The sequence below is a fragment of the Diachasma alloeum genome, unplaced genomic scaffold (assembly GCF_001412515.2).
Source record: "Diachasma alloeum isolate Michigan unplaced genomic scaffold, Dall2.0 Dall_scaffold_00539, whole genome shotgun sequence".
NCBI classification, from domain to species: Eukaryota; Metazoa; Arthropoda; class Insecta; order Hymenoptera; family Braconidae; genus Diachasma; species Diachasma alloeum.
In genome coordinates, this window is record NW_021680671.1 from 593,826 (window position 1) to 620,696 (window position 26,871).

A 26,871-nucleotide genomic window follows, 5' to 3' on the forward strand; every position below is an offset into this window, starting at 1 on the left:
GAAAGGAAAGAAGAGAAAAAAAAACATAAGTAAAACAACAAATCTCTCAACTTTCAAATTTCCCTTGCTCCATACATCTCACTCTCAAAACAAATTTTTATTATTTAATAAAGATTAATTATTCATTAATACTAAACGGACAAATAATCACGCACTCTGTCACGCATCGAATTATTATCAATTTTCTTTCGTTTTTGTTTATTTGTTTTTTGCATTCAACAACAAAAAAAACTTACCCAGGATTCAACGCACATTTATTTATTTAATTTTATGGTTTTTATTCATTTTTTTGTGTTTTAATTTTTTCTTAATTTTTTTATTTTCTTTTTCTGTGTTCTGGGTAATATTTATTCTCCCCGCTCTAAACTCCGTTATTTATTTTATTTACGTTATGGATTTTGTCATTTTTAATCTGTAATTTTTATTTTCTTTCGGTTTCTCTCGGTACAATTTTTGTTTTCATCAACTATGTTTTATCGTTCGCATGGTTACTGCTCGAAATTGGAGATTGAGAAGAGGAAAAAAAAATACTCGAGGAAGACAAATTTACACCTACAATTGTCATCCTCAATTCTCTCATTTAATTAAATCAGTAGGAGAAGCTACGTCGAGTCTTATAAAAGTGATTTTCATAATGCATTGATTGAATAATTCTGTATTGGGGGCGATAGGCACACTTGCAATAACTCTAAAACGCAGTTCAGACCCAACCAGCGGGTCACACTTTCAACCTCAACCACTTAAGCTTTTAGTAATTATTTTCACTCGCTACACAGTCATCCTCAACTTTTCAATAATAAACCACTCCAAATGCTCACTTCTGCTCCCAAAAATGAAGACAATAGTTTACGTTTCACTCTTTTATAGTCATAAAAATGAAAGATCAGTACTGAGAAATGCTGAGCAAAAGTTGATTAAAATGTCGATAACTTTTAATCGACGAATGATAGATAACAAAAATTTAATTTCTCAAAGCTCTGCAGAGAGGATAACTATTTCCAACCTGAAGAATTTCAGCCGCGACCCCAAACTCGCAATCTCTGATTAAAAAAAAAAGCTTCCATTCGAAAGCAAAAACGACTAGTGTAAACATTCACTCAAGAGATTCCCCCAAAGTCGAAACTTCCGAATAATTTTCATCACTGAAATTCCCCTCGGAAACCATTCTCCATGTCCAGAGCGACAAAAAAAATTAATCCAGTCTGATTTGAACTGTTAGTTCAATTTCTCCTACAATGGAAGAAAGAATTATTTCTGAAAAGTTCATGACGAGAGAAATTATTATTTCTTGACGATGGATATTTTTAAGATCATACCTAGTAAATTCGAATTGTGTTCCACGTAAAAAAATAGTTGTCGGCGATTGATAATGCCTGTTTGATGACGTAAAATGCATTTTAAAAAATTATCCATTGCTTCTTATTTATTATTTTTCTAAACGAAAAAATGAGCATCTACTGTTTTTCGTCCAATTTCCGTCTTTCATCGTTGTACTCAATAAAGAATATTCATGTTTCCTCACAAATGAAATCATTTTAGAGTTAATGACAAATTAATGAATGTTGATGAAGTTTATTTAAGGCCGTAACGATCATGCTTATTTAACAGTGACATAATTTCTTTATTATGTTTTAATTTATTTGGAATCCAATTTCTCGATGATCATTGATTCCTCCTAAATTTCAAAATTGAGACTTCGCATGAATTTCTTTAATTGTTGTAGATGAAAACTGAATAAAGAACATTACCCTCGCCTCTCTATTTTGACACATAATGAAAAACATAATCAGTTATACGCGATTGATAATGTCTGCATGAGAACCTAAAAATACAATTTTTTAAAAATTATCTATAGCTTCTCAATTGTTGATTATTTTTCAATACGAAAGAATAAGTATCTATCGATTGCCGTCCAATTTTCGTCATTCATCATTGTATTCAATAAAGAATATTCATGTTTCCACATAGATGGAGTATTTTTCGAGTCAATGAGAAATTAATGAATATTGATGGAGTTCATTTAAGGCCGTAACGATCATGCTTATTTCATGGTGACATAATGTTTTTATATGGAATTTATTTTGAATCCAATTTCTCGATGATCATTCATTCTTCCAATTGGGATCTTGCATGAATTTCTTTCATTGTTATGCATGAAAACTAAATAAAGAACAAATCGCTAATCTTTTTAGTTTGACAGATAATTAAAAAATTAAGGAGTTATAGGCGTTTGATAACATCTGCATAATGACGCAATAAAGTAATTTTATGCAATTCATCTATGCATTCTCATTCGTTCATAGTTTCCCAGAACTAAAGAATGAGTATCCACTGATTTTTATCCAATTTTCGCCTTTCATCATTCTATTCAATAAAAAAATATTCATGTTTTCACCCCGATTCATTTAAGGCCGTGATACATATGTTACCGTGACATAATTCTGGTACATGGAACTTATTTTGAATCCTTTAGAAATTATCAGCTCCCGATGAATAATTTCTCCCCTCGAAAAAACGTGAACTCATCAAAAATAATTTCCTTCTCACCGCAGTGAAGTGGCATGTACTCTCACATCGCTCCCCTGCCCCACTCAAGCAGTAACCATGGACCCCGATACATCGTCCTGCGCCTCCTGCGAGGGTTCACAAGTGTCCCCAGACTGTTGCCCTCGTGTCCACAGCCCAGCATAGCTCGCGGGACGACAAGCGTTCTATCATAATTATTAATTATTTCTCCTTTACTTCTTAATTCTCCAATAATATTAGTTTTATTTAATATTAATTAAATAAGCGAGTCCGTTTATTATGATTTCATAGCATCTCTCTAACCGCCACAATCCCAACTAACATTATGACTGTCTCTGTACTCTTAATAATTTTTCTCTCCATTAATTTCCCCTTTCACTTTCCCCACTATTATTCAAAAAAAAGAATCCAGAGAAAATCAGTCCTTATTTTGCACGAATCAATGGTAAATTGTTTCTCGCCTCGAATAAAAATTGTTCTGGATCTCTCGCCATTATTTTCCCGCATGATTTGAAAAATCATTCACCGCAGCTGGAAGAAGCATCATCGAAATATACAGTCAATCACACAATAATGATAATTTATACACAGAGCTGTTATCAATTCGTCTGTTGTGCCTATTGCGTCGTCCACCTGACACTTGTAATCCACTAGAGTGATGCACTTTGATATTTATTTACTCTGTTCATGATGGACGAATCACACTGGGGCAAGTAAAAGCTCTTCTATGGCCTCACATAATCGAGTGACATCTCGATGATATTCACCTCCGGATTATTCACCCAAGGTCGATGATAATCCACTTATTAACACATCAACTGTGTTTAATTTTTAATTTTCTTATAAATTAAATACACTCACAGTGTCCATAATTTATTCTCTCAAATAGTTATCAAGACAAACCAGTGTCTTGTCACTCCAACATGATTCTCCTGGGGTTTGAGGGGTTTGGGGCGGGGGGAGGGGGGGTAAAAATTCACTTTTTAAGTTCGTTTACTACTGAAAATACTATACCAGATCTCGCGTTATGTACATTACTTCTTGTTTAAACCTTAAAGTTCGTTGTTGAGGTCGAATTTCATTAAATTTTTTTCCTCCACCCCCACTGCAATATGACTGAATGGCGTTAAACACCAACTGCAGTAACTTCGACGTTTAAGTTTCTTCTTCATTTTTTTTTCTCACATTTAAATGGTCACGTACTCCCCCCGACACCATCTTACAATTTATATACAGTCTGGCGAACCCAGGAGTTCAGTCCTCACTGAGTCCACAGAGGAAAAAATATAAAATAAGAAATGAAATAAAGAGGAAACTTATAAAGCACTGTTAAACGCCACTTCTGCCTCAATTTACATCAGACCCCACACTGTAGTGATCACACGTATCTTTCAGTCCCGCATTATTTTTTAGTTTTTATCATTATTTTGTTCACGTACTTTACGATTTTTTAAGATCTGCCGCATCTCACAGAGTCATAAAAGTCACAGACTTTTTGTATTTGAAGCAGTTATCAACTTTTTTTGAGAGTTTATCTCACTGACCACTATAGTACTGGACCCGCCCAGTCGCTGCCGTCACCGGCATTTCACGCATTACTGCGTCCCACGCTGTAACAAAATTCAACCAAAATTGTTAATCCATTGACATGGAATCACGTATTATAAAGTACTGAAGTGATGGAACTTGATTGGTTGAGTCATTTTACTTAATTGATAATGAAATTATCATGATAAGAGGAAATCTCAAGGGACCTCCGTTGAAGCTGAGGAAAATTCTTCACATTCTCTCCTCAAATTACTCAGTCTAAAGATAATTGCATGATTAACAAAATATTTGATGAAAATATTTTATCTCATCAATATCGAAGCTCTCTCGATAATGAGTGATTCTATAAAAAAAATGGCAAAAATTTTTCTTGTCGCTGCGTAATTTTTGTGCAACAAAGGTCTTTTCGTATATTTTTCCTGAGATTTCTTAATGCTAGGGTAATTTAATTTTTAATAGAAAAACTTGACAGAAGTATTTCATTAGTATTTTTAGAAGAAAATATCAAAAAGCTTTTTCTCTAGCTGAGAAGATACTTTACAAAAAGGTAAAGGAAATTTTCTTCTTGTGTTGAAACAATTGCATCGTGAACACATGTGTCTTCTTCACACATTACATTCACACAAAAAAAATTATTTTGGGCTTTATGATCTCAAATTACAACTCCCAGAGGTCTCAAGTTGAAACTTCAGAACTCAACTCGAAGACTGAAAGTCTCAACTTAAGACTTTCCGGGTTCAAATTAAGATTTTTTTAAAATTTTATGTAAAACATAAAAATCACATACTGACATGAAAAATTTTGTTTGAAATTTTCAAAATTGTGAATAAAGCTTCTCCAAAAACTCAAATTAAGGTTTTCGACAAATCTTATTTTAAGACTTCTAAAATCTGAAAACAACATATTATTTTAGTCGGATGTATGACGGAGTCGGTAAGGTGTCCGCTTACAAAGTCAGAAGTCCTGACTTTGAAGAAGGCTGACACCGGCGAATCATTTCTGGATTCTTTGATTTATTAGTTAAATAATATAAGGAGACCATTAAGAATTTTTTAAATAAACCGTTAAAATACCGAGAGTCATATACATACAGCCTACAGTTTCACGTGTCTCAAGAGCCTAATTGACTACAGTTGATTTTCACCATCGTGTCTACCTACATAGTGATAGTTCGCGTATCCCGGAAACCTAGCTGACTACAGCTGATTCACATCATCATGTATGACAACATATTAGTAATTCACGAGTCTCGAGAACCTAACTGACTACAGTTGATTCTCACCATCATGTGTGATTGCATTCTGATCATTCACTTGAAATACTGTCATAACATCATAATCTGCAAGTTATAGAGGAAATAGTCGTGAGCTCTAACGACAAGAGAGTCGAGAGCCCCTCACTAATAACCTAGTTGTTGATGTGATGTTAAACCTCAACCAAAAAAACAAACAAAATATTGCTTTATTTGGCTGTTCCATCACTTCGATACAAAGTCCTCCAATAATTCAACGAATGAATAAAAATTTAGTACTCACCATGCCCAACAAAACTAACAATCTTATCATGATTATAATTCTGCACATTGACAGCTTCCTCAGGGGCCACATATCTCGCTGAGAAGTCCTCCTTGGGCTGATGATACTTCTCAATGATAGTAGCAGGAGGTGGTCCAGGTATATAAGTATTGGCAGGGGGATGAAACCTCTGTGAGTATCCAACGTAGGGAATTGCTGGCACGATCATAGTTGGATGTGGATGAGGTGGTGGTACATGGAAATTGGGTGGAAATTTCTCGTACCTCATGTGCTTATCAAAGATTGGAGGTGGTCTATCGAAATTGGGTGGTGGTTTGTCGAATATCTGCGGTGGTTCTGGCACAAAAATCTGACGTGTCTCCACCTTCTCCTCACTCTCCTCAGACTGGAGGAGCAATTCGTTAACTTCAAAGCCAAAAGTCAATTCACTTGGTGAGTCATTATTCCTGGACTGATCTGACGACGTTTCATCCATCAGAATAACAGCTGGTCTTGGATTCTTCCTCGTGGAAGGCACCTCACTCTTGATCTCTTTCTCCTTGTTTACAATTTTATTTGGTTTCTTGGTGTCACCCTCGTCCTCCTTGAAACCTTGATTGGGATTATTAATTATTTTCAAAGGTTCTGCTTTCTGAGACGTGACTACAGGCTCTTTTGCCGGGCCTTTTGACGTTCTCTCTATCTTCGCGATGGGTTTCTGTGGGTCAGACTCACTTTGGCTGTGTGAAAAAGACTTTGGATTCTGCTGCTTGGGTTTTGCCTCCTGGTGATCGTCAGACGTCACTGGATTGTGTTTTCGTGGCTCCTCGAGCTGGGGAGTTGGAGGTTTCTTTAGGTCATCCTGGGGGGATTTTTTGAGATGCACATTGTCCATTTGTACTACAGGAGTCTGGGGCACTGGTGGTGTCTGCTGATAATTCCTTCTGTTTGATCTTTGATAATTCGTAATTCTGATGTTTGCATTGGGATCCTTGGGACTCGTCTCCGTTGTCTCCTCCAGGGAATTATTATTTCCAGCATTCTTGAGCTTAGGGGTCACTGGTGCCTCACTCTGATGAACACTGTGATTGGTGTTAGCAGTCAAGTTCTTCTGCTCCTGCACGTACTTTATCACCTGAATCTTCTTGTTAATAGCCTCCTCCCTTGCCTCAGCCTTCTTACACTCTGACGCATTCTTCGCCTTGGTGCTTGTTGGCGATGGTGGCTTATCAAAACTCAAACTAAATCCCTGCACGTGATTGGAATTGGCAAAGTTTTGTTGGCGTAATTTACGATCAGATTGTTGAAGCTCGTCGAGACTGGGATAGTAGTCCTGGGGGAATTTGTCTGGTTCTGATGGTGATTTACCAGGCACTGATGGCCACGTTCCAGTGTTCAACATGTTTGGTACCATTGTCGAGATATTGAGGACGGAACTCGGTGACATATTGATCGTTGCCATGCGGGCAATGTCGGCGTAACTGGCTTGTGGTGTGCCTGATGATGGCGGATTTTTATTCATGTTGTGTTTTGTGTTTGATGTCACTGGGAGTGAGTGAACTGAGTCGAGATCACTACTGTCTGATTTGTCACTGTAACAGATGTTAAAATCATGAATTATGAAAATTGTGATGTAAAAGGATAATTATGAAGAGGTAAGCACTCGTGATATTGAAATTCCATAGAACATCAAATGAAATCTCAGAAATTTTATGACTTTTTTAAATTCTCAGCTAATTCCTTCCCAAATCGCATTTCGAATTCATTACAATATGCGGAGAAAGATATATGTGAACTGTCCCCATTTGGGAAATTCTACTGCAGTCGCTTGGAAATGTAAATTTCTCAGGGTGTAACTGGAGAAATTGGATTTCTGTTTCATCACTTTACTACTGAATCTATATTTTCTTCATCTATTTTTTATTCGTTACGAATTATATTCAATTGGATTTAATTTATTTCCAACCATATGGCTGTTACGCCTTTTAAATATACTATATATTAGAACAATAAACTAATATAGTAAACAATAAGATAAATTTCAAATAAAACAAAAAGTTAATGAAAACACTTCACTATTGAATTAAAAATGTGTTAAAAAATGCTTCTTTTATTTCTCTTCAAACCCTTCTTCTTATTACTTCAATAAAAATTTCATTCCTGAATTCCTTCACAAAGCTCATTTCGAATTCATCGCAATACACGGAGAAAGACATGTGAACTGTCCCACTTTTGGAAGTTCCACTGCAATCACTTGGAAACATAAATTTCCGAGAGTGTCATTGGAGTGTCATGGAAACCTTCCAAATCATTTGAAATTATCTGAAATAATCTGAACTTCTTTTTTAATACTGTGAAATTCTCTGAAGTATTTTGAAATCCCAGAAAACATTTCAGAACCCATTAATTATCGAAGTCATACAATCCAATGTACAAGTTTTCTCGGAGTGATTACCTCTTCGGATAATTCTTGAATAAAAAATAGACGAATGAAGTCAATAGTGAAGTTACATTTTCATTCAGCCTGAAATCATCTGGATGAAGTTCTTTTATTGGAAAAATATTAAAGGAATTTTTTTTTGTGGAAAAAGTAAAAAACATTTCGTGGCATTTTGTTCTAATGTCGCCCATTACTGGGATAATTTCACATTCATGGGGTGAGAAATTGGATTTTTGTTTCATCATTTCACTACTGAATCTATTTTTGTCATCTATTTTTTATTCATTGCGAATTATATTCAATTGGATTCAATTGATTTCCAACTATATGGCTGTTACGCCTTTTATAGTTTTACATTTCCATGTTGTCCATACGTTGTATTTGAACTGCGTTTGCCACAGAACAATAAACTAAGTTTCAAACAAAACAAAAAGTTAATGAAAAGACGTCACTACTAAATGAAAGACGTATTAAAAAATGCTTCTTTTCTTTCTCTTCAAACGCTTCTCTTTACTTTCATAAACATTTCAATTCACCAACTCAGATTAATTATTAATAAATTGATGACTGGTGAATGATGAACTTGAAGTGAATCGCATAAGAGCCAGTGCAGATGAAAAAAAAGTACTCTCTAATCACTGAAAAGGGGATAAAAAAATAATTACCTCGGTGGCATGCTGCTAGCGCTCTTCCGCCTCAATTCGGGTGACAGTGGTGTTCTATACTCATTAGTAAAGCCCCTCGGCCTCGGCAAATATGACGCTGAACTTCTCAAATTTTGTGCCCTCCCCCCACTGGAGCTTCTCCTCTGTTTTTTACTCTTCTTCTTCTTCGTAACAACCAAAAACTCTGGCTCCTGTTCAATTTCAGCATTAATTTTCCGGTTAGAATTTCTCCTCGCGGTACTAGTATACTCATCTCCAATATCATTGCAGTATATCGACTGACCCTCCTCAGTGCCCCAGGATCTCCTATCCCCCCGGCAATCAGCCACAGTATCCCCGGTGCTGCGTTGTTTAGCACGCCTGAGTGTCCCATTAACAGATCCATGTTGACTTGAAACACTGCTCGATCCACTGGAGCTGCTCTTTTCAGCTGTGAGATCCTCGAGTTTAGTCTTTGATATTTCCTCGAGGGAATTTGACTTTTGCAGCTTCGACGGCAGTTGTTCACGCTTGGAATCCTTCTCCCTGCTGCGAGGCTTTGCCCCAGTGGATGTTTTCACCTTAACAGTGCTTCCCCCACTGGTCTTGCCCTTTTTCCCTTTAGACTCTTTATTCTCGATGAAGTTAATAAGACTGTCGATGTCCTCATTTCCCTGATGCCCCTCAACATTCTCAGCCTTATATACTATGACATTTGGCTCCTGTGTGTGCTTTCTACGTGTCTTCTTGCGTTCACCATTGTGCCCCTGTACAGCATTACCATTCTCATCCAGTGATTTTTTATCAATCAACGTTCCATCTTTATTTATAATTCCTATGTTCTGCATTGGTGCTCTCGATACAGCCATTGCAGGCAAATGCATTATTGGTAGAATACTTGAGCCAACTTTTCCCTGCTGTCCACCTGACATTGTACCATTGACAACGCACTTGACATTGTTGTACGATTGTAATTGAAGGGTGCCAGATATTTCGGGGCCATTAAATGATATCTTTGGTTTATCCTGTTTACCACTGTGTTCACGAAGTGAATAATCAACACCTGAATCAACAGGGGTCTGGACTGTCTCGAAATGTGTACGGGAGATCAGTTGCATGGGTCTGCGTGGCTCAATGATCTTCATCTCAGTGCCCTCATCGTCGTTAATGTCCAGGGCTGAGTGGGGTCGTTGTGTACCGCCACTCGATGCACCCGAGGTCACCACATTTCTGTCGCTCAATCCATTCACCTGTAGTTAGAGAATATTTTAGGGGATTTATTTCCCTGGAGAATGTTTATTCTGTGCGTTCAATGTGTTTCGCACGGAGAGAAAAGTTGGATGAAAATTATCTGGAAAATCGTGGTGAATTTTAATATACGAAAGGTTATCGTGGAGCGAAATTGTAATTCAAGAAAAAATCCTTTTTGCGGAGGATATCTTGCCATTTCAGTAGCGAAGCGGTAACTCGGTTAAGGGGAGGCTACTATGAGTTTTAAAAATCGCGGGCTATTGGAGTGAGATTTCTCATGCATTGAAGATCGATTACGTATATTTAAAAACGAATCATTAGGGCAAAAAATCAATGGTTTATTGTTCGTTTGCTTCGCAGACGCTTCAAATGCTAAAAGTAGTCCAGGGCCTCCAATTTTTGAGCTACAGAGGTTTTTTTTCAAAATTAAAAACAAAAGTGTACAATAGCAATTACGACTTAGTTTTTTGGAATTCAACTTCCACACAGCTAATTTTGTCTTGTTTAATATAAAAATTGGCGCCATTCACGTAAAATAGGCAGAAAAACTATCCTTAAAATAAATTTCGCTAGCACAAAAGTCTGAGGTCCTGGACTATTTTCAACGAACAATGTACAATTAGTTTTTTTTCACGGATTATGAATTTTTAGACATATATAATCGTTGTTCATTGTATGAAACATCTCATTCCAATAGCCTGCGACTGTTAAAACTCATAAGAGTCTCCCCTTAAAATCGACTTAGCTCTTAGCTGAGTTTTCGAAAAATATCTCTAACTTTAAGGGAGATAGCGAAATTTTCATAATAACCTTTTTTGTAGCTCTTAATTCACTCTACAAAAAGCTATTGCTATTTGCCTTAAATTCCAAGATATTTACTGAAAACTGACCAATAGTCAAAATCGACTAAAGGCTCGAGCAGATTATCTTTCGGACGTGATCTTGGTTGTTTTTTTTATTTTGATAATCTGAAATGATCTACTCCAATTGCTATTCAGTTTTGCTTAGCCCTGGAGTCTTTAAAAATTATGATTGTACAATCAAAAAAACGTTGAAAAAAAAGCTGGATATTTTTAAAGTGCGTTTTTGAATAATATTGGGAAATTAACCCAATAGGGAGGAAATTGCAAATTAATAATTTGATGTATCTAATGGATGTTAGGTCGTCATTTGTCACAGTAGTCAGTGGCTGTCAGACCGTTAGTTACTATGATAAATTATCCATTCACTATTTCCCCTCTATCGGACTTATTTCTTAATCTTTATTAAAAACACTCTTTGAAAATATTTAGTTTTTTTCTATTTTTTTTTAGTTGTATAATCATAATTTTTAGGGACTCCTGCGTGATGTAAAATCCAATGGAAATTGTGATACATTTTACATTATGAAGAAGGAAAAACAATCGAGATAATTTTCAAAAAATAATCCACTCGGGCCTTAAACTGTTTTACCGCTTCGCTGCGTATTTGTTCGGTAACAAAAAACATTGATGCATGCAAAAATTACTGTTCTCTGTAAAAAATATTGAAAACAAAAATTGCACGTACCGATAAGGTATTTCTTTCTGACTCCCGTGTGAAAGATGTGGGGACAGACAGAAGTAAAATTTTAGCATAGCGCGTTTGGTAAAAAAATCGTCCGCATATTCAGAAATGTGAATGATTACGCAATATTGGGTAATTATTGACGTTCATGGGATAATTTTTGCCGGAATAAATGGGAAATTTTACAGTTTTGGCATAAATTACCCTCACGTTAAGGCAATTTTCCCGAGTCAGCGGAGAAAAATCAGTAGCGAAGTGGTAAAAGGGTTTAAGTCGACTCATCTCTCAGTTGGGTTTTTTAGTAATATTTCCGAATCTAAGGGAGATAGCGGAATTTTCGTAATTACATTTGTTGTAGCTCTCAATCGGCTCCACAAAAAAGGGTATAACAAAAATTTTGCTATCTCCCTTAGATTCCGAGATATTGATTGAAAACGGGTCCGTAGTCAAAATTGAGTTATACCGTTTTAGCACTTCGCTATTGAAATTCACTATTCGTCTCACACTTGTTTGCAATTTTTCTCCAACTTTTTTTCTCCATGCTGGGACGAGTTTAGCTGCCTCTGGGGGGGACTGAATCATCGGCGAAACTCGTCTCTTTACTTCATTAAACCACAAAATATCGATGATTTCATACGTTTCTTCGTAGGGTTCTTGGGGGACTGGGTTGTCAGCGAAACCTACGGGGTATTGAATTGCATTCCCTTTGACAGGATGAAATCGTAACTGATATTATTTACCTCGATATCAATTACCATGTATTCAGGTTTGTAATCTGGCGGTGGATTGTCCGACTCGAGCATCTCATTTGTCGTTTGTTTCACCTTTAAACACTTTTTATCTGGTTCAATATCACTGACCGCTATACTAGCAACGGTTGTATCACGTTTAATGTCCTTTTTATCTTTATCCTTGTCCTCTTTTTTGGTGGTACAACCGTAGGTCGGCTTGTCCAGGGATTTTGATTTTTCCTTGTTTGTCCAGTCGTATGATGCTCTCTCCTCGTAGAAGCTCTTCTGATTTTGTAACAATTGGAGAAAATAAAGAATTGATTAGTTTCTGTTTCATAATTCGGTTGATTATGAGTGTAGGCGGCCGTTTCATTTTAAGTTCATTTGATTTATGGGAACTTTTAGCTAATTAATTTGGTAAACGTACACTGAGGCAAAAAAAGTTCTCTGAGAAGTACATCTTTACTTGTATCAGAAACCCATGGCTCGAAAATTGACAAGAAAAATTTGAAAGAAAAAACGATTGACTTTTTGTGAAATGGTAATAATTCATTGAACTGTTGCTGAAACTGGATAACTTTATTTCCTTTTTAAGTACCCTTTTTTCTCTTGCACGAATTCTTTTTCTTGGTGACGAGATCAATTGATGTATTTATAAATTAATTATAAATCAATTTAGGGAAGAGTGGGACAAAATGAAACAATAGAAAAACAACTCTTTGGCGCAATGCAAGCAAAAAAAAAAAATTTTATTAAAAATTTTTTTTAAATCAACTTTTGTTTGTTAACTTTTTTTTATTCTTGGGAGCGCTAATGAAAATAATAATTTTCCATTCAGTAGAATGGAAAATTATTGAGAAATTTTGACGGCAGAATATTTTTCCAATGGATTAATTGAACAGAAAATGAAACAGCAAAATCCAAAGTCCAAAGTTAAGGCCCAGGAGGAGACCCAGACGGGGAAAAAGGCAAATGTGATGCTGAATTTGACTCGAATGAAGAGAGAAAATTGTAATCAGCCTAATCTAATCAATTGAATTACAAGACGAATAGAAAATTATTATTCTCATCAGTTCTCCCAATAATAAAAAAAAGTTAATAAACAAAAGTTTCTAAAAAAAATGTTTTTCTGCTTGAATTGTGTCAAATAGTCGTTTTCGGCTGTTTCATTTTGCCCCACTCTCCCCTATTATTAAAAAAGTTTTTTGAGAAGTCCGTTTTTAATTGTATCAAGAAACCCATGGCTCTAAAATTGACAAGAAAAATTGTAAAGAAAAAATAATAACTTTTTTTGAAATGTTAAGAATTCATTGAACAGTTGCGGAAACGGAATAACTTTTATTTCCTTGTAAAGCACAATTCTTCCTTAGAATGAAAGGAATTATTTCGACCGTATATATTCATATTCTTTATTATCCTCAGGCTATCTACTCGGTCAAACCTTATAGCATCCTGCTTTCCATGTAATTTATACCTTAAAAAGCATCTAAGGCTTGACCGAGTAGATGGCCCGGGGGTAATGCAGAGCACAATTCTTCCTCTTGGTAATGAGCCTAAGGAGAGCGCAATTGATGCATTTATTTCTGAGTTATGAACATTTTAAAAAAAGTAAAATTGTCATTTTGCCCCACCCTTCCGTAATTAGTCGTTGATAAGAAGGTAATGTTGTAAAAACTAAATTCGTTGCAAAATGTATTCCGAATGAAGCTGAATATCCATAATTTTCTTTTCAAACTTTCTCCACACCGTTTAACTATCTTTTACAGTTTGGTAGAGACCGCCTTATAGATTTAACGATTTTCAATCATCAACTTTGTCAATTAAATTGTATGAGAAAAATTTGAGAAAATCATGAATATACAGTGTCATTCAAATTACATCGGGCACGGAATTATTATTTTTTTAAACAGTCGTTGTTTATAGAGAAATAATTGAAATTGTTTAAACTTTCGGAAAGCTTACTTTTTTAGATATAAAGTAGATTTCTGATAAAATTCTGAATATGACTAAAATGGTTATGATTCCGAACAAATGATTTTTACAGCGGAAAATTGATTATTTATAAATTCTTTACAGAAAATGCTCGTGATTTTCAAAAGTTGCAATGTTTAAATTATTTAAACGATCTTCCTCCAAAAGTAAACTTTCTAATTTTTTTTTCAGATTAAAAAATTTTTTTCTAACAATTCAATATTACGTGCGCAAGGTTCCGAGTTCAAATCTCGGTCGGGAAGAATGCTGAGATCTAACCATATTTGAAGTCTTGATCATCATCGTAATATACTCAACCGAGTCAAAGCCATATAAAATAACAATAAAAAAAAAACAATTCAATATTGAGATACAAATTCAGAGACTGCAAAGTTTAACAATTAAACGATTGCAAAATGTCCGGAAACTTGGGGTGAATTCGGGCTCAAATAAAAGCTCTGATGTTCGATTACAAAAGTAGGAAAGCATTTCACTGGAGAAAAAATAGCCAAAGTACTTGGATATCCTTAATTTCCAAATTCAATGATTGTAAATCTCTGAATCCACAGTGTAGCTCATATCAAACTGTGAAAGGTACTTCGATATCTTCAATATTCAAATGGACATATTTGACTTTTTTAATCCATCAGTAGCCGCGCGATCCTCCCGTTCTTTAGACGCACTTTAGGGAATCTCTCACGTTACGGGCACACTAGATAGAGAGAGGCTCGTGCTCTGGGTTCTCACTGTATTCCCTCACTAATACGATCAGCGTACCCGAAGCTGTAACACGTCTCCCCACTAACTTTAAGCGCGCGATGAGAGAATCTCTCATGACTACTGATTTACACCAACAAAATTTTTTAATAAATTTATTGGTGCATTCTGAAGGACATTTTCTTACACCAGGAGGATGCGAGATAATTACTTGAGGCATATACAGATAGTCCCTTTGGGTTTTTACAATTTTAAGGTATATTTCCTATAGGGCAAACAGGTCAACTTCTGGACGGGGGTTAGTTTCTGGACGATTACAACTTGCATTGAATATTCCATAAATAAAATGAACATTCTACTGATTATTTCCCCTTTCGATAATATTACTCGTGTATAATCATGTGAACAATTATTTTTTCTATTGATTGACATTTAATAAATAAAAAAAATATGGCCTAGTCGTCTAGAAATTAGGGATTTTGGCTGCATTCAACTATTTCTTAATTTAATTATTTTCTGTTTTGTTATTTTCACTTAAAATAATTTTCTTCGCGAATTAAAACATTCTTGAAGGTATAGATGCCACCATATCCTCATTTAGGTGATTCTTTTATTTTAGATCCTACCACGAAACTAGAATTTCGGCAGCGTGAACCGCCCAGCGATTGGCCCGTTAACATCCTACTACCTTGCAAATTTTTTGTGAAAGTATCATAGCGCGCCTACTGTCGTTTTCAAAATGGTATGAAGTCATAAAATGATCAATGAAGTTAAATCATTCTCCTTTTCAGGAAAGAAGAATTATTCCGTAAGAACTATTTGGTGTACACTGGGAAAAGTTTTTTGAGAAGTAGGCTTTCACTTGTATCAAGAAACTCATTGCTCGAAAATTGACAAGAAGAAAATATCTTACACTGACAAAAGAAACCTTTTGTCAAGAGATTTTGTACTTGTTCGAAACATGAGAGGCAATAGGTTCACAGTCAAATGGCCTTTACATTAAAATATTTTGGATTTGAGGCTGAAAAACTATTGAATGAATTGACTCAACTAGACTAGATTTGAGAAATCACTTTCTCATAAACGTCACTTTCGCGTCATGAAAAAAATTATCCTCGTCTTTGGGACAAGGGCAAAATCTATTGACGAAAGTTTTGTTTTCTAATCAAAGAGTTAAGAGTTTTATTAAACTCTTTTTCAACAAAAAATTTTTCTGTCAGTGTAACTCATTATTTAGGCTCAAATGAATGGCTATTAATGATTATGTTTATCAGAATTTTGTTAATTAGTTTTGCGAAGCTTTTATAGTTCAGAGGACGGAATTAATATTTCCTCTAGATTCTTAAATGAAAAGACCTATAGTTAGAGAATGAGTAATTTTGGAGGAAGATTTCGTAAGATATTTCTGGTAGGAAATTTTGTGGAATGAAAAAAGGGTCTTTCGACATTTACTTTCTAATAAAAAAAGTTCGAAAGATATTAGTAAAGTAGGCTGTCAACAATTCTTGAATCTACGTTCGAAGTCTATCTTTCGTATCTCGTTAAACATTGATTCATCTTGATAATGAGTGGTTTCAGGAGAAAATGTGGACAGTTTTCGTTGGAAATTTATTCAGTTATCAGGAAGATCTCTTGTTATTGTCCACTAAATTTGGGATATTTATAGATTAATTTGTATTCAATTACAAATTTTGTATTAAATAATCTCCTAAGTCGATTTTCCTTGTCTTCTTAAATATTCATTGATCTTGGCAAGAAGTGATTTTAGGGAAGAATAAAGAAACATTTCCTGTTAGAATTGTTGAATGCACAAAAGGCTTCTGAGTCAAAGGCTGAAAGGTCATATCTGAAAAATTTATGAAGTAAGCTTTTCGCTATTTTCCACTAAAGCTGAGATATTCTCAGAATAATGGGTAGTAAATATTTGGATAATCTCCTGAGTTGATTTCTCACATTTTGTTAAATAATGATTCATTTTGATAACAAATTTTTTTAGGGCAAAACGAAGAGATATTTTCTATTAGAAATGCATTCAGTTACAAAAAAGTTCTTCTGCCATTTTCCACTAAATCTAAAATATCCACAGAATAATTTATAATAAATATTCGGATTATTCCCTGAGTCGAGTTCCCACATTTTATTCCACTACAAAAAGACCTAAATGTAGAAAGGCTAAAGGTCATAGATGCATGTGAAAAATTAACAAAAAAAGCGTTCTGACATTTTCCATTAAACCTAACATATTTATTCACAGAATAATTTATATTGAATGTTGAGATAAACTTTTCATTTTCGATTTTCCTCATCTCATTAAATATTGATTTAGATTTATAACCAGCAACTTTGTGGGCAGACGCAGAGATATTCTTTATTAAAAAATGTATTCAGAGAATACTGTCTATTATGTATTTGGATAATCTATTCTGTCGATTTTACTCATGTTATCAAATATTGATCTATCTTGATGACCAGTGCTTTTACGGGATAACGAAGAGCCTTCTTGTTCAGAAATTTATTCGGTGACAAAAAAGTCTTCTGAGATTTTTCACTAAGCCGGAGATATCCACAAAACAATTGGTATTGAATGTTGGGATAATCTCCTGAGTCGATTTTTCTCACACTGTTAAATATTGATTCATCGTGATAGTGAATGAGATTAGAGGAAAACGATATTATTATAATTGAATATTTATTCAACCCCATCGTTCGAAAGATATTGGTGAAAAAATCTGTATAGAAATTCTCAATTCAAGTTCTCAGTTGACTCTTTATCTTTACTTATCAAATCTTGATTAATTATAGTGAAATGTGTGATTTTATGAAAAAATATCGGCAGACGTTTGGTCTAAAATTTATTCAACTACAGAAAATCGCTTTCGACATTTCCCTTTAAAGCTGCTGATTTTGCAGATATTCACAGAATAATTTGCATATAATTCGCATAATCTCTTGCCTCATCATGATAATAATTGATTTTAGAATCATAAAACATTTTTTATTCTAAGCTTCATCAGCGAAAAAAGTCTCAAAATTTTCGTCTAAAACTACCCGCCTCCTGGATAATTCTACAATCAACACAGAAGAAGAGTGGGATAAAATCGATCTTCTTCAATCATCCATATCTCCCGATATCAAATTGTACGATTTGAATGGATCAGGTTTCATTTTAAACCGTAAAATAGTATTTTTTCTAGCTCATATGATGGCAGACCTCGCCTTCGGCGCGTGCTGCAACCTCATATTCGCTATAAGTTTCTTTCGACCTAGTGACGAAGAACATTATTCCAGTCGAGTGACAAACATTATTTTAGAGATTATTTTAGAGATTCACGCACGCGCAGCATCTGTAAAGCGCTGCCTTACGACTGAAATTGTCAAAAAATACTTTGAAAGTGAAAAGTTATTAGGTGTACAAATAAGTTTTAGGACACTTCGATTCCGTGTCATGAAAGTAATTCAAAGTTACCGCTTACATATGATATGGTGGGGTTTGTTATGTAGTATCAAAACATAAGGGAGTCATAAACATAACCTTAAATTCTGTGAATAAAACATGCAGACCGATAAGCTATTTATTACATTGCATTCGCTATGAATTCAATCAAGGAAAAAACTGTTAGGAAAGCATGTCAATCGATTTGTTCTGTTCTTGGGGACAACATTGTATCTAAAAGTACATGTGAGTATTGGTATAAGCGATTTAAAGAAGGTGATTTCGACGTTAGTGACCGTGAACGTACCGGGGCCCCTGTAAGGGTGGATGACCAGGAACTGCAAGCGTTGCTGAATGAAAACTCTTGCCAGACGGAAAAACAACTTGCAAAACAGCTTGGAGTAACTCAACAGATCGTTTCCTATCGCTTAAACGCAATGGGAAAGATTCGAAAAGGAACAAAGTGGGTGCCACACTTTTTGACTCAAGAAAATAAAGATAGCAGACTTGACATATGTCTGAATCTTTACAATAAGCAACATAGAAAGTCTTTTTTGTGGAAAATTGTGACCGGCGAAGAAAAGTGGATTTATTTTGATAATCTAAAACGCAAATATCATTGGGTTAACCCCGGGGAGCCAACGACATCGACACCGAAGCGCAATATTCACTGTAAGAAGATCATGCTGTGTATATGGTGGAATATGAAAGGCATTATGAACTTTTGAAGTCTGGCGACAGTTACTGCCGATCGCTCTCGTCAATAATTAATAAGATTGTACCAAGAAATTGAACAAAAAGGTCCATTTACTGGCAAAGGAAAACGTCCAGTAAAATTGCTCCATGACAGCACCAGGCCTGATGTGGGTAAACCGGTCAAAGATACGTTAATGGCTCTTGGATGGGAAGTTGTGCCACACCCGGCGTATTCACCAGACTTAGCTCCAACTGATTTTCACTCATTTCGGAAGATGCAAAACGAATTGACTGATGTGCGATTCAAAACATTTGAAGAAGTGCAAAAATGGGTCGATAATTTCCTCGCCTCGCAAGATGAAACTTTCTTTGCGGAAGGTATCCGTGAATTACCTAACAGATGGCTGAAGGTCATTCAAAATGATGGAGATTATTTTGATGAATAAATGTAGTTTACTTTTTTTCGAAAATGAATTTTAAATTTTTTACAAAGTGTCCTAAAACTTATTTGTACACCTAATAATTAAAAAATTGCAACTTTTGTAAATTATGAGCATTTTCTATAAATAATTTATAAATAGTCAATCACCACAAAAATCATTTGTTCGAAATCGTAACAAATTTATTCATATCCAAAATTTTACCAGAAATCGATTTTATGCCTAAAAAAATTAGGTTTCCGAAAGTTTGAACAATTTCAATTATTTATTTATAAATCACGAATGTTTAAAAAAATATTAATTCTGTGCAAAATGTAATTTGAATGACACTGAATATTCATGATTTTTTTCAAATTTTTCTCACACAATTTAATTAATAAATTTGATCATTGAAAATGGTTGAATCTACATAGTGTGGTCTGTACTAAACTGTAAAAAATACTTGGATATCCTTGAGTCGATTTTGACTATTAGTCTGTTTTCAATGAATATCTCGTGATCTGAGGCAGATAGCAGAATTGTTGTTATAACCTTTTTTTGTAGAGCGAATTAAGATATAAAAAATGTTATTATAGAAAATTCTCTATCACCCTTAGATTCAGAGATATTCCTCGAACACTTGGCTAAGAGCTAAGTCGACTTAAATCGTTTGAATGCTTCGCTATTGAATTGGTTTCTTTTCATTTTGAAAAAAATGTTTCTTGGTTGGTTACAAACATTGAATACATTTTCCCTGATGAGAAGTTCCTTGAGAGGTGCAAACGTTAGCATTTGAAAGAAGATTATTTGTATTCGTCATGCTCGATTGTTGAAACCGCATGTATGAACGTTATGGCTGAGGCGAGTTGAGGACAAAATATTAGAACGTTTAGAATAATTTTTAGATAAAATTATTATTAAGCGTCATTGTATGTTTGTTCTAAGATACAGTGTGATAATTTAACTTTCTACTGTGTAAGAATGACAGGTTAAATTCTGTTCTTTTGTAATTTCATTTTAGATTGAATAAATTGCTCTGATGAATAGCTCTTAGTGAATTCGAAACGTCGGCACAGAGAAAATTGTTTTGTTATGATTCTTTCTTTCTCATAGATTCGTTTAAGGGGATACATCGGTGAAATCTGAAAGTCTTCACTGGGCCTTGGGACTCTGACCAGTTTGTAATATATGACGAAATATGGGAATAACTAGGAAAAACCTCGGACCCGATCGATTTTGCCCAGTACAACCACGAAAAAGTTCATTTTTTCCTGTTTTTACCTTCAAAATGCTCCTTGCGTCGTAACTTTCACATGATTTTAGCTTTTATTTTCAAAATGTTCGTTATACTCCAAAGAATAAAGTTAAGCATCCGTTTTACTTTATTCGTAATATATCATGAACAAATGAATTTTGAATTTCATGAATTTTTCGCGCCTCTAGAATAGTACTAAAAATTCATTGTTTCATAACAATTGGATTACGCATGATTACAATGTTCAATTTTCAGTCCTACTCTGCGTCCTAAGGCCCATTGAAGACTTTCAAATTTCACCGACGTATCCCCTTAAACTCCTGTGATGACCGTTACGGCTGGGAGAAGTTGAGGAATAAGGAAGAATTAAACACGGTTGAATTGTTATTAAGTCGATAAAATTACCTTTTTGTCGAAAAGTAAATCGAGATTAGCAAGTGGTGCAAGACTGTGTGTTGCGTTTACATTGGAGGGTAATGAACCACCCTCCCTCTGTCTCGCTGACACACTAGGTCCGGTGTGTTTCTTTCCTTTTCTCCTGCCACCACCATATGTGTGACTGGAACCAGACGTGAGGTAGGCAAAGCTACTGTCAAATTCAAAACTAATCGGTTGGGCCAAATTTTGCAATGAACCACCGTGAGTCAGCCTTTCAGAAACCGAGTCACGCTTGTGACGACGTCTATTTGACCCTGGTATGCATCTAGTGCTCGTCACCACACGACGTCCCTCCTCAGTCTCATCGACTTCAGCTTCCTGAAGAAGTTCCTTTAAAAAATAGTCGGAGTTAACATAGAAAATCATTTGAACTTCCTTCAGATCATCACGTTGTTACGTTAATTCATTATTATTCTCATTTAATTACTTTGAATAGATTCGACTTTCCCTCACGATCCCTGGTGGAACCCCTGTAGCTAAACGCCTCCTCGAGGAGCGCTCGCAGCTCTCTCTCGTTCAACGTCGAGAAGGTACCTGGTTCCTCCTGAAATAAGTAAAGCCATCTTTTCATCGTGATCGAAGAATTTTTCATAGGAATTCTTATAGAGAATTGGGACACAACCTATACGAAAAATTCTATGCAAGATTCCTTACAGAAGAAAATTCGATTTCTGTTTTATTAGAATCTTTCTTTTAGCAAAATAAAATTGAATAAAAACTTCAGGTTCTGCATAAGAATAATTTATGGAATTTCGCGTACATGAAATTTATAATATTGGAATTCGGAGTTTTACGCCCCTCCTCCGCCCTGTTGAGGTAGTGCCTATGACAATTGTTCGAATTATCCGCAGAAATATCTGATGGGAATTCTCACTTAGGAAATTCCATCTGTGAAAAATTGAAAACCTAAATAAAGTCAAATTTCCCATGCGGCAAATTCTGTAAATAATTCTTCATACAAGAGTACTTTATGAGGGGAGAATGGGGCAAAATGAAACTGCCGAAAAGCGACTATTTGACGCAATTCCAGGAAAAAAAAATTTTATCAACTTTTGTTCATTAGCTTTTTTCATTATGGGGAATACGCATAATAATAACTTTCTATGCGCTAGAAAAGAACATGCGATGCGGAAATATCACTAATATTCAAACTCCCTATAAAGGGTAGCGACTACCTCTACAAATGAATCCCACTCCCCTGTTAGATCTCGATCTCAACGTCCCCTGACTATCCAGCAGCCAAACTAAGGCCTCGTCAATCGGTAAGACTATGTTCTCTCCTCATTCAAAACTCCGGAAAGTTTTTTATATATTTCTTATATCGAGACGACAATATTATTAATGTTCACTACTTTTATCCAGTTTTCTTTTCAAGTATTACGAGATATTTCATCTATAATTCAATTTATTAGATTAGAGGGACTACACTTTTTTTTTCATTCGATTGAAATTCAGGATTAAATTTTCCTTTTTCCTCCTCTGAGTCTCCCCCTGGGTCATCCTCTGAAATTTGGATTTTGTCGTTATATTTTCTTTTCAATTAATCCACTGACAATATCTTCTCGCGTCAAAACTTCTCAATAATTCCATTCTACTGAATGGAAAATTATTATTCTAATTAGTAGTCCCACTAATAGAAAATATTGGTAAACAAAAGTTGATAAATTTTTGTTTTTGTTGAATTGCGTCAAACAATCGTTTTTTTCAACTGTTTCATTTTGCCCCACTCTCCCCTAGTAATTCTGGTTCTACGTAACCAAGATTTATAGAATTTTTTTTTACAGGATTTTTCCTGTAGTGAACTTCCGTCAGAATTTCTGTCCTGTGCATCGTTCTATAGTGGGGGTCCCTGTAGAAAATGCACGAATTCTGCATACGTATACTTATTGAGAAAATTCGATCCATCAAAAAAATGGGCGCTTTTCGTATGTGTAGAAAACTTTACTTTTTCCCTACAAAAATTCATTATAACAGGATGTAATAGAAATTCTAGTCTCACATGAGAGAAATTCATTCATTGCTTTCTACACAAAATTCATGAATCCTTTACAGATCGATCTTATCGATTGTTTTGAATTCGTGTCTCAAAAATGAAATTCCCGGGCCAACGAGAATTGTTATTATTTCGAATGCGAAAAGTTCTAGCAAAAATTCTTCAAGGGGAGTATTTCATGGAAATTCTAATCCCACATGAGTAAATTTCACTCAACTGTTACTACAGAAAATTCATGATTCCTCTCCAGATCCATTTCACAGAATTTATTTATTATTGTTATCATTCATTGTTTTATTTGTTTATTCTCCAAAAATAAAATGTCTGAACCAACAATCATTCTAATCATGTCACTAAATTATTCATCGGAAAGTTACATTTCAAATACAAAAAGTTGTACCAAAAATTCTTCATTTGAGAGTATTTCGTGGAAATTCTAATCTCACGTGAGAAAATTTATTTCCTTTTTTAGTAAAGAAAATTCATGAATCCTTTTAGATCCATTCTATAGAATTTCTTTCTTATTGATTGTTCCTAGATTTCCGTTTGTCAAAAAATATCCTCGAATCAACAATGGTTTTCATAATTTCCCTAAATTATTCGTAAAAAAGTAACATTTCAAATACGACAAGCTCAACCAAAAATTCCTTACAGGAGAGTATCTGATAGAAATTCTAATCCTACAGGGAAAAAATTCATTGAATTGTTCCTATATGAAATTCCTAATCTTCCACAAATCCATCGGACCGAATTTTTCACTTCATGCCTTAAAAAAAAAATTCCTGAGTCAATGAGAATTCTCATCACGTCATTCAATTATTCATAAAAAAATGAACGTTTCCTATACGACAAAAGTTATACAACAAATTCTTGATAGAATGGTATTTAATAGAGAACCTAGTATCACATGAAAATAACTCATTCAACAGTTCCCATAGGAAATTCATGAAGCAGGTTCATTCTATAGAGTTTTCCAAAGCGTGCCTCAAAAATAAAATTCCCGAGTCATCAAGACTTTCTGTCATTTCATTAAATTCCCCCTCGATTGGTCACTCTCAAACGTTCCAATAACACGAGATCAAGTAATAAAGCAACATAACTGATACGAAACCTTGAGTTGACAAAAGAAAAACTACAAAAATTCCAAGTTGTATATCTATTAAAAATACCCACGATTACAAAGCAGAAAAAGTGTTATTACGTAATGGATGCTTGTATATGTGGCCAGCAATGACACTGGATTCCAGAATACACTATTTTCCCCTGTCATTGCTCTGCCCCGAATGTAACACTTTCATCACGCAATATACCCCGTCGATGATGTAAACAATAAATACCCAATACCCAAAACCACTTACAATCACAATCGATTATCAATTCCCTTTACATTTCCCTATTCTCAACCAGAGTGAGACCAGAGACAGTCAATTTGTGATGTTATATGGCAATAAAATCACGATTCCAGTGATTCAAGAGGCTAATAAGGGAAGTGTGTCGAGTCTTTCCAAAGTTTTGGAGTCATTCCATAAATAGAATAAGTGTTACAGCACCATTTGTAATGGTCCACCATGATATCACATGAAATAATCCCCTCGACTTCTTCAGTCATGAAATTGGGAAGGCGAAGATAAACTCGATCGAATTCTCCAGAATAATGTTCTCCCCATAAAGAAAAGAAAATGAATAGAAAAAGAAAAAAACCAGTGACACACTAGATGCCATCTACACACACAGCAGTGAGAATTTTAAGGGTTTCACTTATTGGATCTGCTGCGATCTGAGCTGTGGCGACGGTTGAAAAAAAATGTCTCTGTACCCACGACACTGCGACACACAATTATCCATGAATTTGAAGTATTTGTGTATTTTTATAATGACATAATATAACGCAGCCATTGTCACGATTCCTCAGACCCCCAATTCTCCGAGAAAACAACAATTTCTCAGATTGCAAGCAAAAAACTTGGCTTTTGTTATCAAAAAGGGGGTGAAGAAGGGGAGGGAGAAGGAGACAGAGAGAGAGAGAGAGAGAGAGAGAGAGAGAGAGAGAGAGAGAGAGAGAGATTGGTAGCCAAGAAATTATCTGGTGACGATAAAACGCCGACCACAGAGACAGTCCGTCAGTGTCCCAATGTCAGAAATTTTGCGAGTGATAAACTCCAACGTTCCTCCCATCAGCAAAATTCAACGTTCTAAATGCTCGTTGAATCCTCATTTTTTACATTTTCACACAGTACGAGGTGCAACTTGTCATTTTTTTCTCTCTCAACTAATTCAAACGGACACTTGGTGCTATTTATTTATTTCATGAATAATTCAACACGTATTTTTTCCCTTCGATTTGTTCATCAGTAGTGGATAGTGGATAAAGAGGAAGGAACTTACGTGCAAAAGGAGAAGTGAGTGCACAGTGCCGGCACGGAATTTATATTTTTAGAGGGCACCCAGGTCGTCATTCGAGCCTCAGGTTCTATAATCGCTCGTCTCTTTTTTACATCACCAATTTTAATTCATTGATTTTCAATGTTTAACGATGATTAAGCCCCAAACTGACACCGAATCAACTACATAAATTAATTAACAAATCCTCGAGAGAACGACTGAATAAACACTGCATATTCAAAACCACTGATTTTTCAGTTTTAATTTTTTTTTTCAATTTGTTGGTGTTTCGAACGTTGGAGGTGACTATCGCACAACGAAGCGGGCGCGGCGCGCACTTCTCGGCATGGCCGCCGCCATTATACTGAGAATATGAGCCTCAACAGGAACGTAAATAGCCGCAAGACAACCCCCGTTGGTGTGAGAACTATCCGTTGCATGATTTGACCCAAAATGGTTGAAAAAACACTCAAATAAAAAAACCATTAGAAGAGCAATTCAAATACAATAAAATTCATTGGCCCCTCGAGATGTATAACTATCTCCTCATCCGATAGATCGAGAAATTAAAGAGCCTTGAGAATGTGGAATTTTAACGACTCTGGCATAATTATACCAGGTGACATCCAGATGACTGTACAGATTGCCGCGTATTTGATGAATAAATAACGATCCCGATTTGGCAAATCCTCTTATACGAGGGACTAACTACAAGCCGGAACTCCTCTCCAAACATAAAAAATCGTGTCCTCCGATTAAAAAGGTCATCCTACTCGATTTATTCTCAAAAAAAAAATAAAGTTCAGAAAACAAAATTCCAGCTCAAATCTTGAGATTCTCCTGTTGCTTCTAGATATTTGCATGTCCCAGGGGAGCACCTCCCTGCGGATAGTGCTCCAAACGCATCAGAACCTTCATTTCCCCCGAGAATAAAACCTCCCTCAACGCTACAATAAAATCCATCAGTACTGAAAACCACGGAGAACCTTCTTCCCAATAAATTCCAAATAAAATCCCTCGAATTCTCACCTGTTTCTCCCCCGTTGTACCCCCCTCGATCGTACTATTTCCACTGATAACCCCCTCACCCCCCACAACACTGACCGCGGTATCATCACTCCTCTCAGTATTTCCCCCATCACCACCACTTGTTCCGTCATCCTGTTCCTTGTCAGGTGCCACAGGCTCCTGTCTATTCTCCGGCCCTGGGGCCATTTTGACCGAAATTGACAGCGCCGTATCAGCCGCACTCATAACCTCTCCATAACTGACTTCCACCGAATAACTCCAACCCCCCACCCCCCCTGGATTCACCGCATCAAAAATCCAGCCTCACACGCGTGATGAACCGCATAGTCCCCCCCCCCC

At 35.5% G+C, this 26,871-nt stretch overlaps 1 protein-coding gene across 1 annotated transcript; it reads right to left on the reverse strand.

Moving 5' to 3' along the window:
* Nucleotides 1-260: 260 nt before the first annotated feature.
* LOC107042938 lies at nt 261-26,790 on the reverse strand. Its single transcript, XM_015264198.1, has 7 exons — nt 26,533-26,790; nt 21,556-21,672; nt 21,096-21,458; nt 12,209-12,484; nt 8,694-9,922; nt 5,610-7,180; nt 261-4,136 (listed from the first exon to the last, which is right to left on the reverse strand). The coding sequence occupies exons 1-7, from the start codon at nt 26,755-26,757 to the stop codon at nt 4,063-4,065; spliced, it is 3,855 nt and encodes a 1,284-aa protein (XP_015119684.1). The 5' UTR covers nt 26,758-26,790; the 3' UTR covers nt 261-4,062.
* Nucleotides 26,791-26,871: the final 81 nt, after the last annotated feature.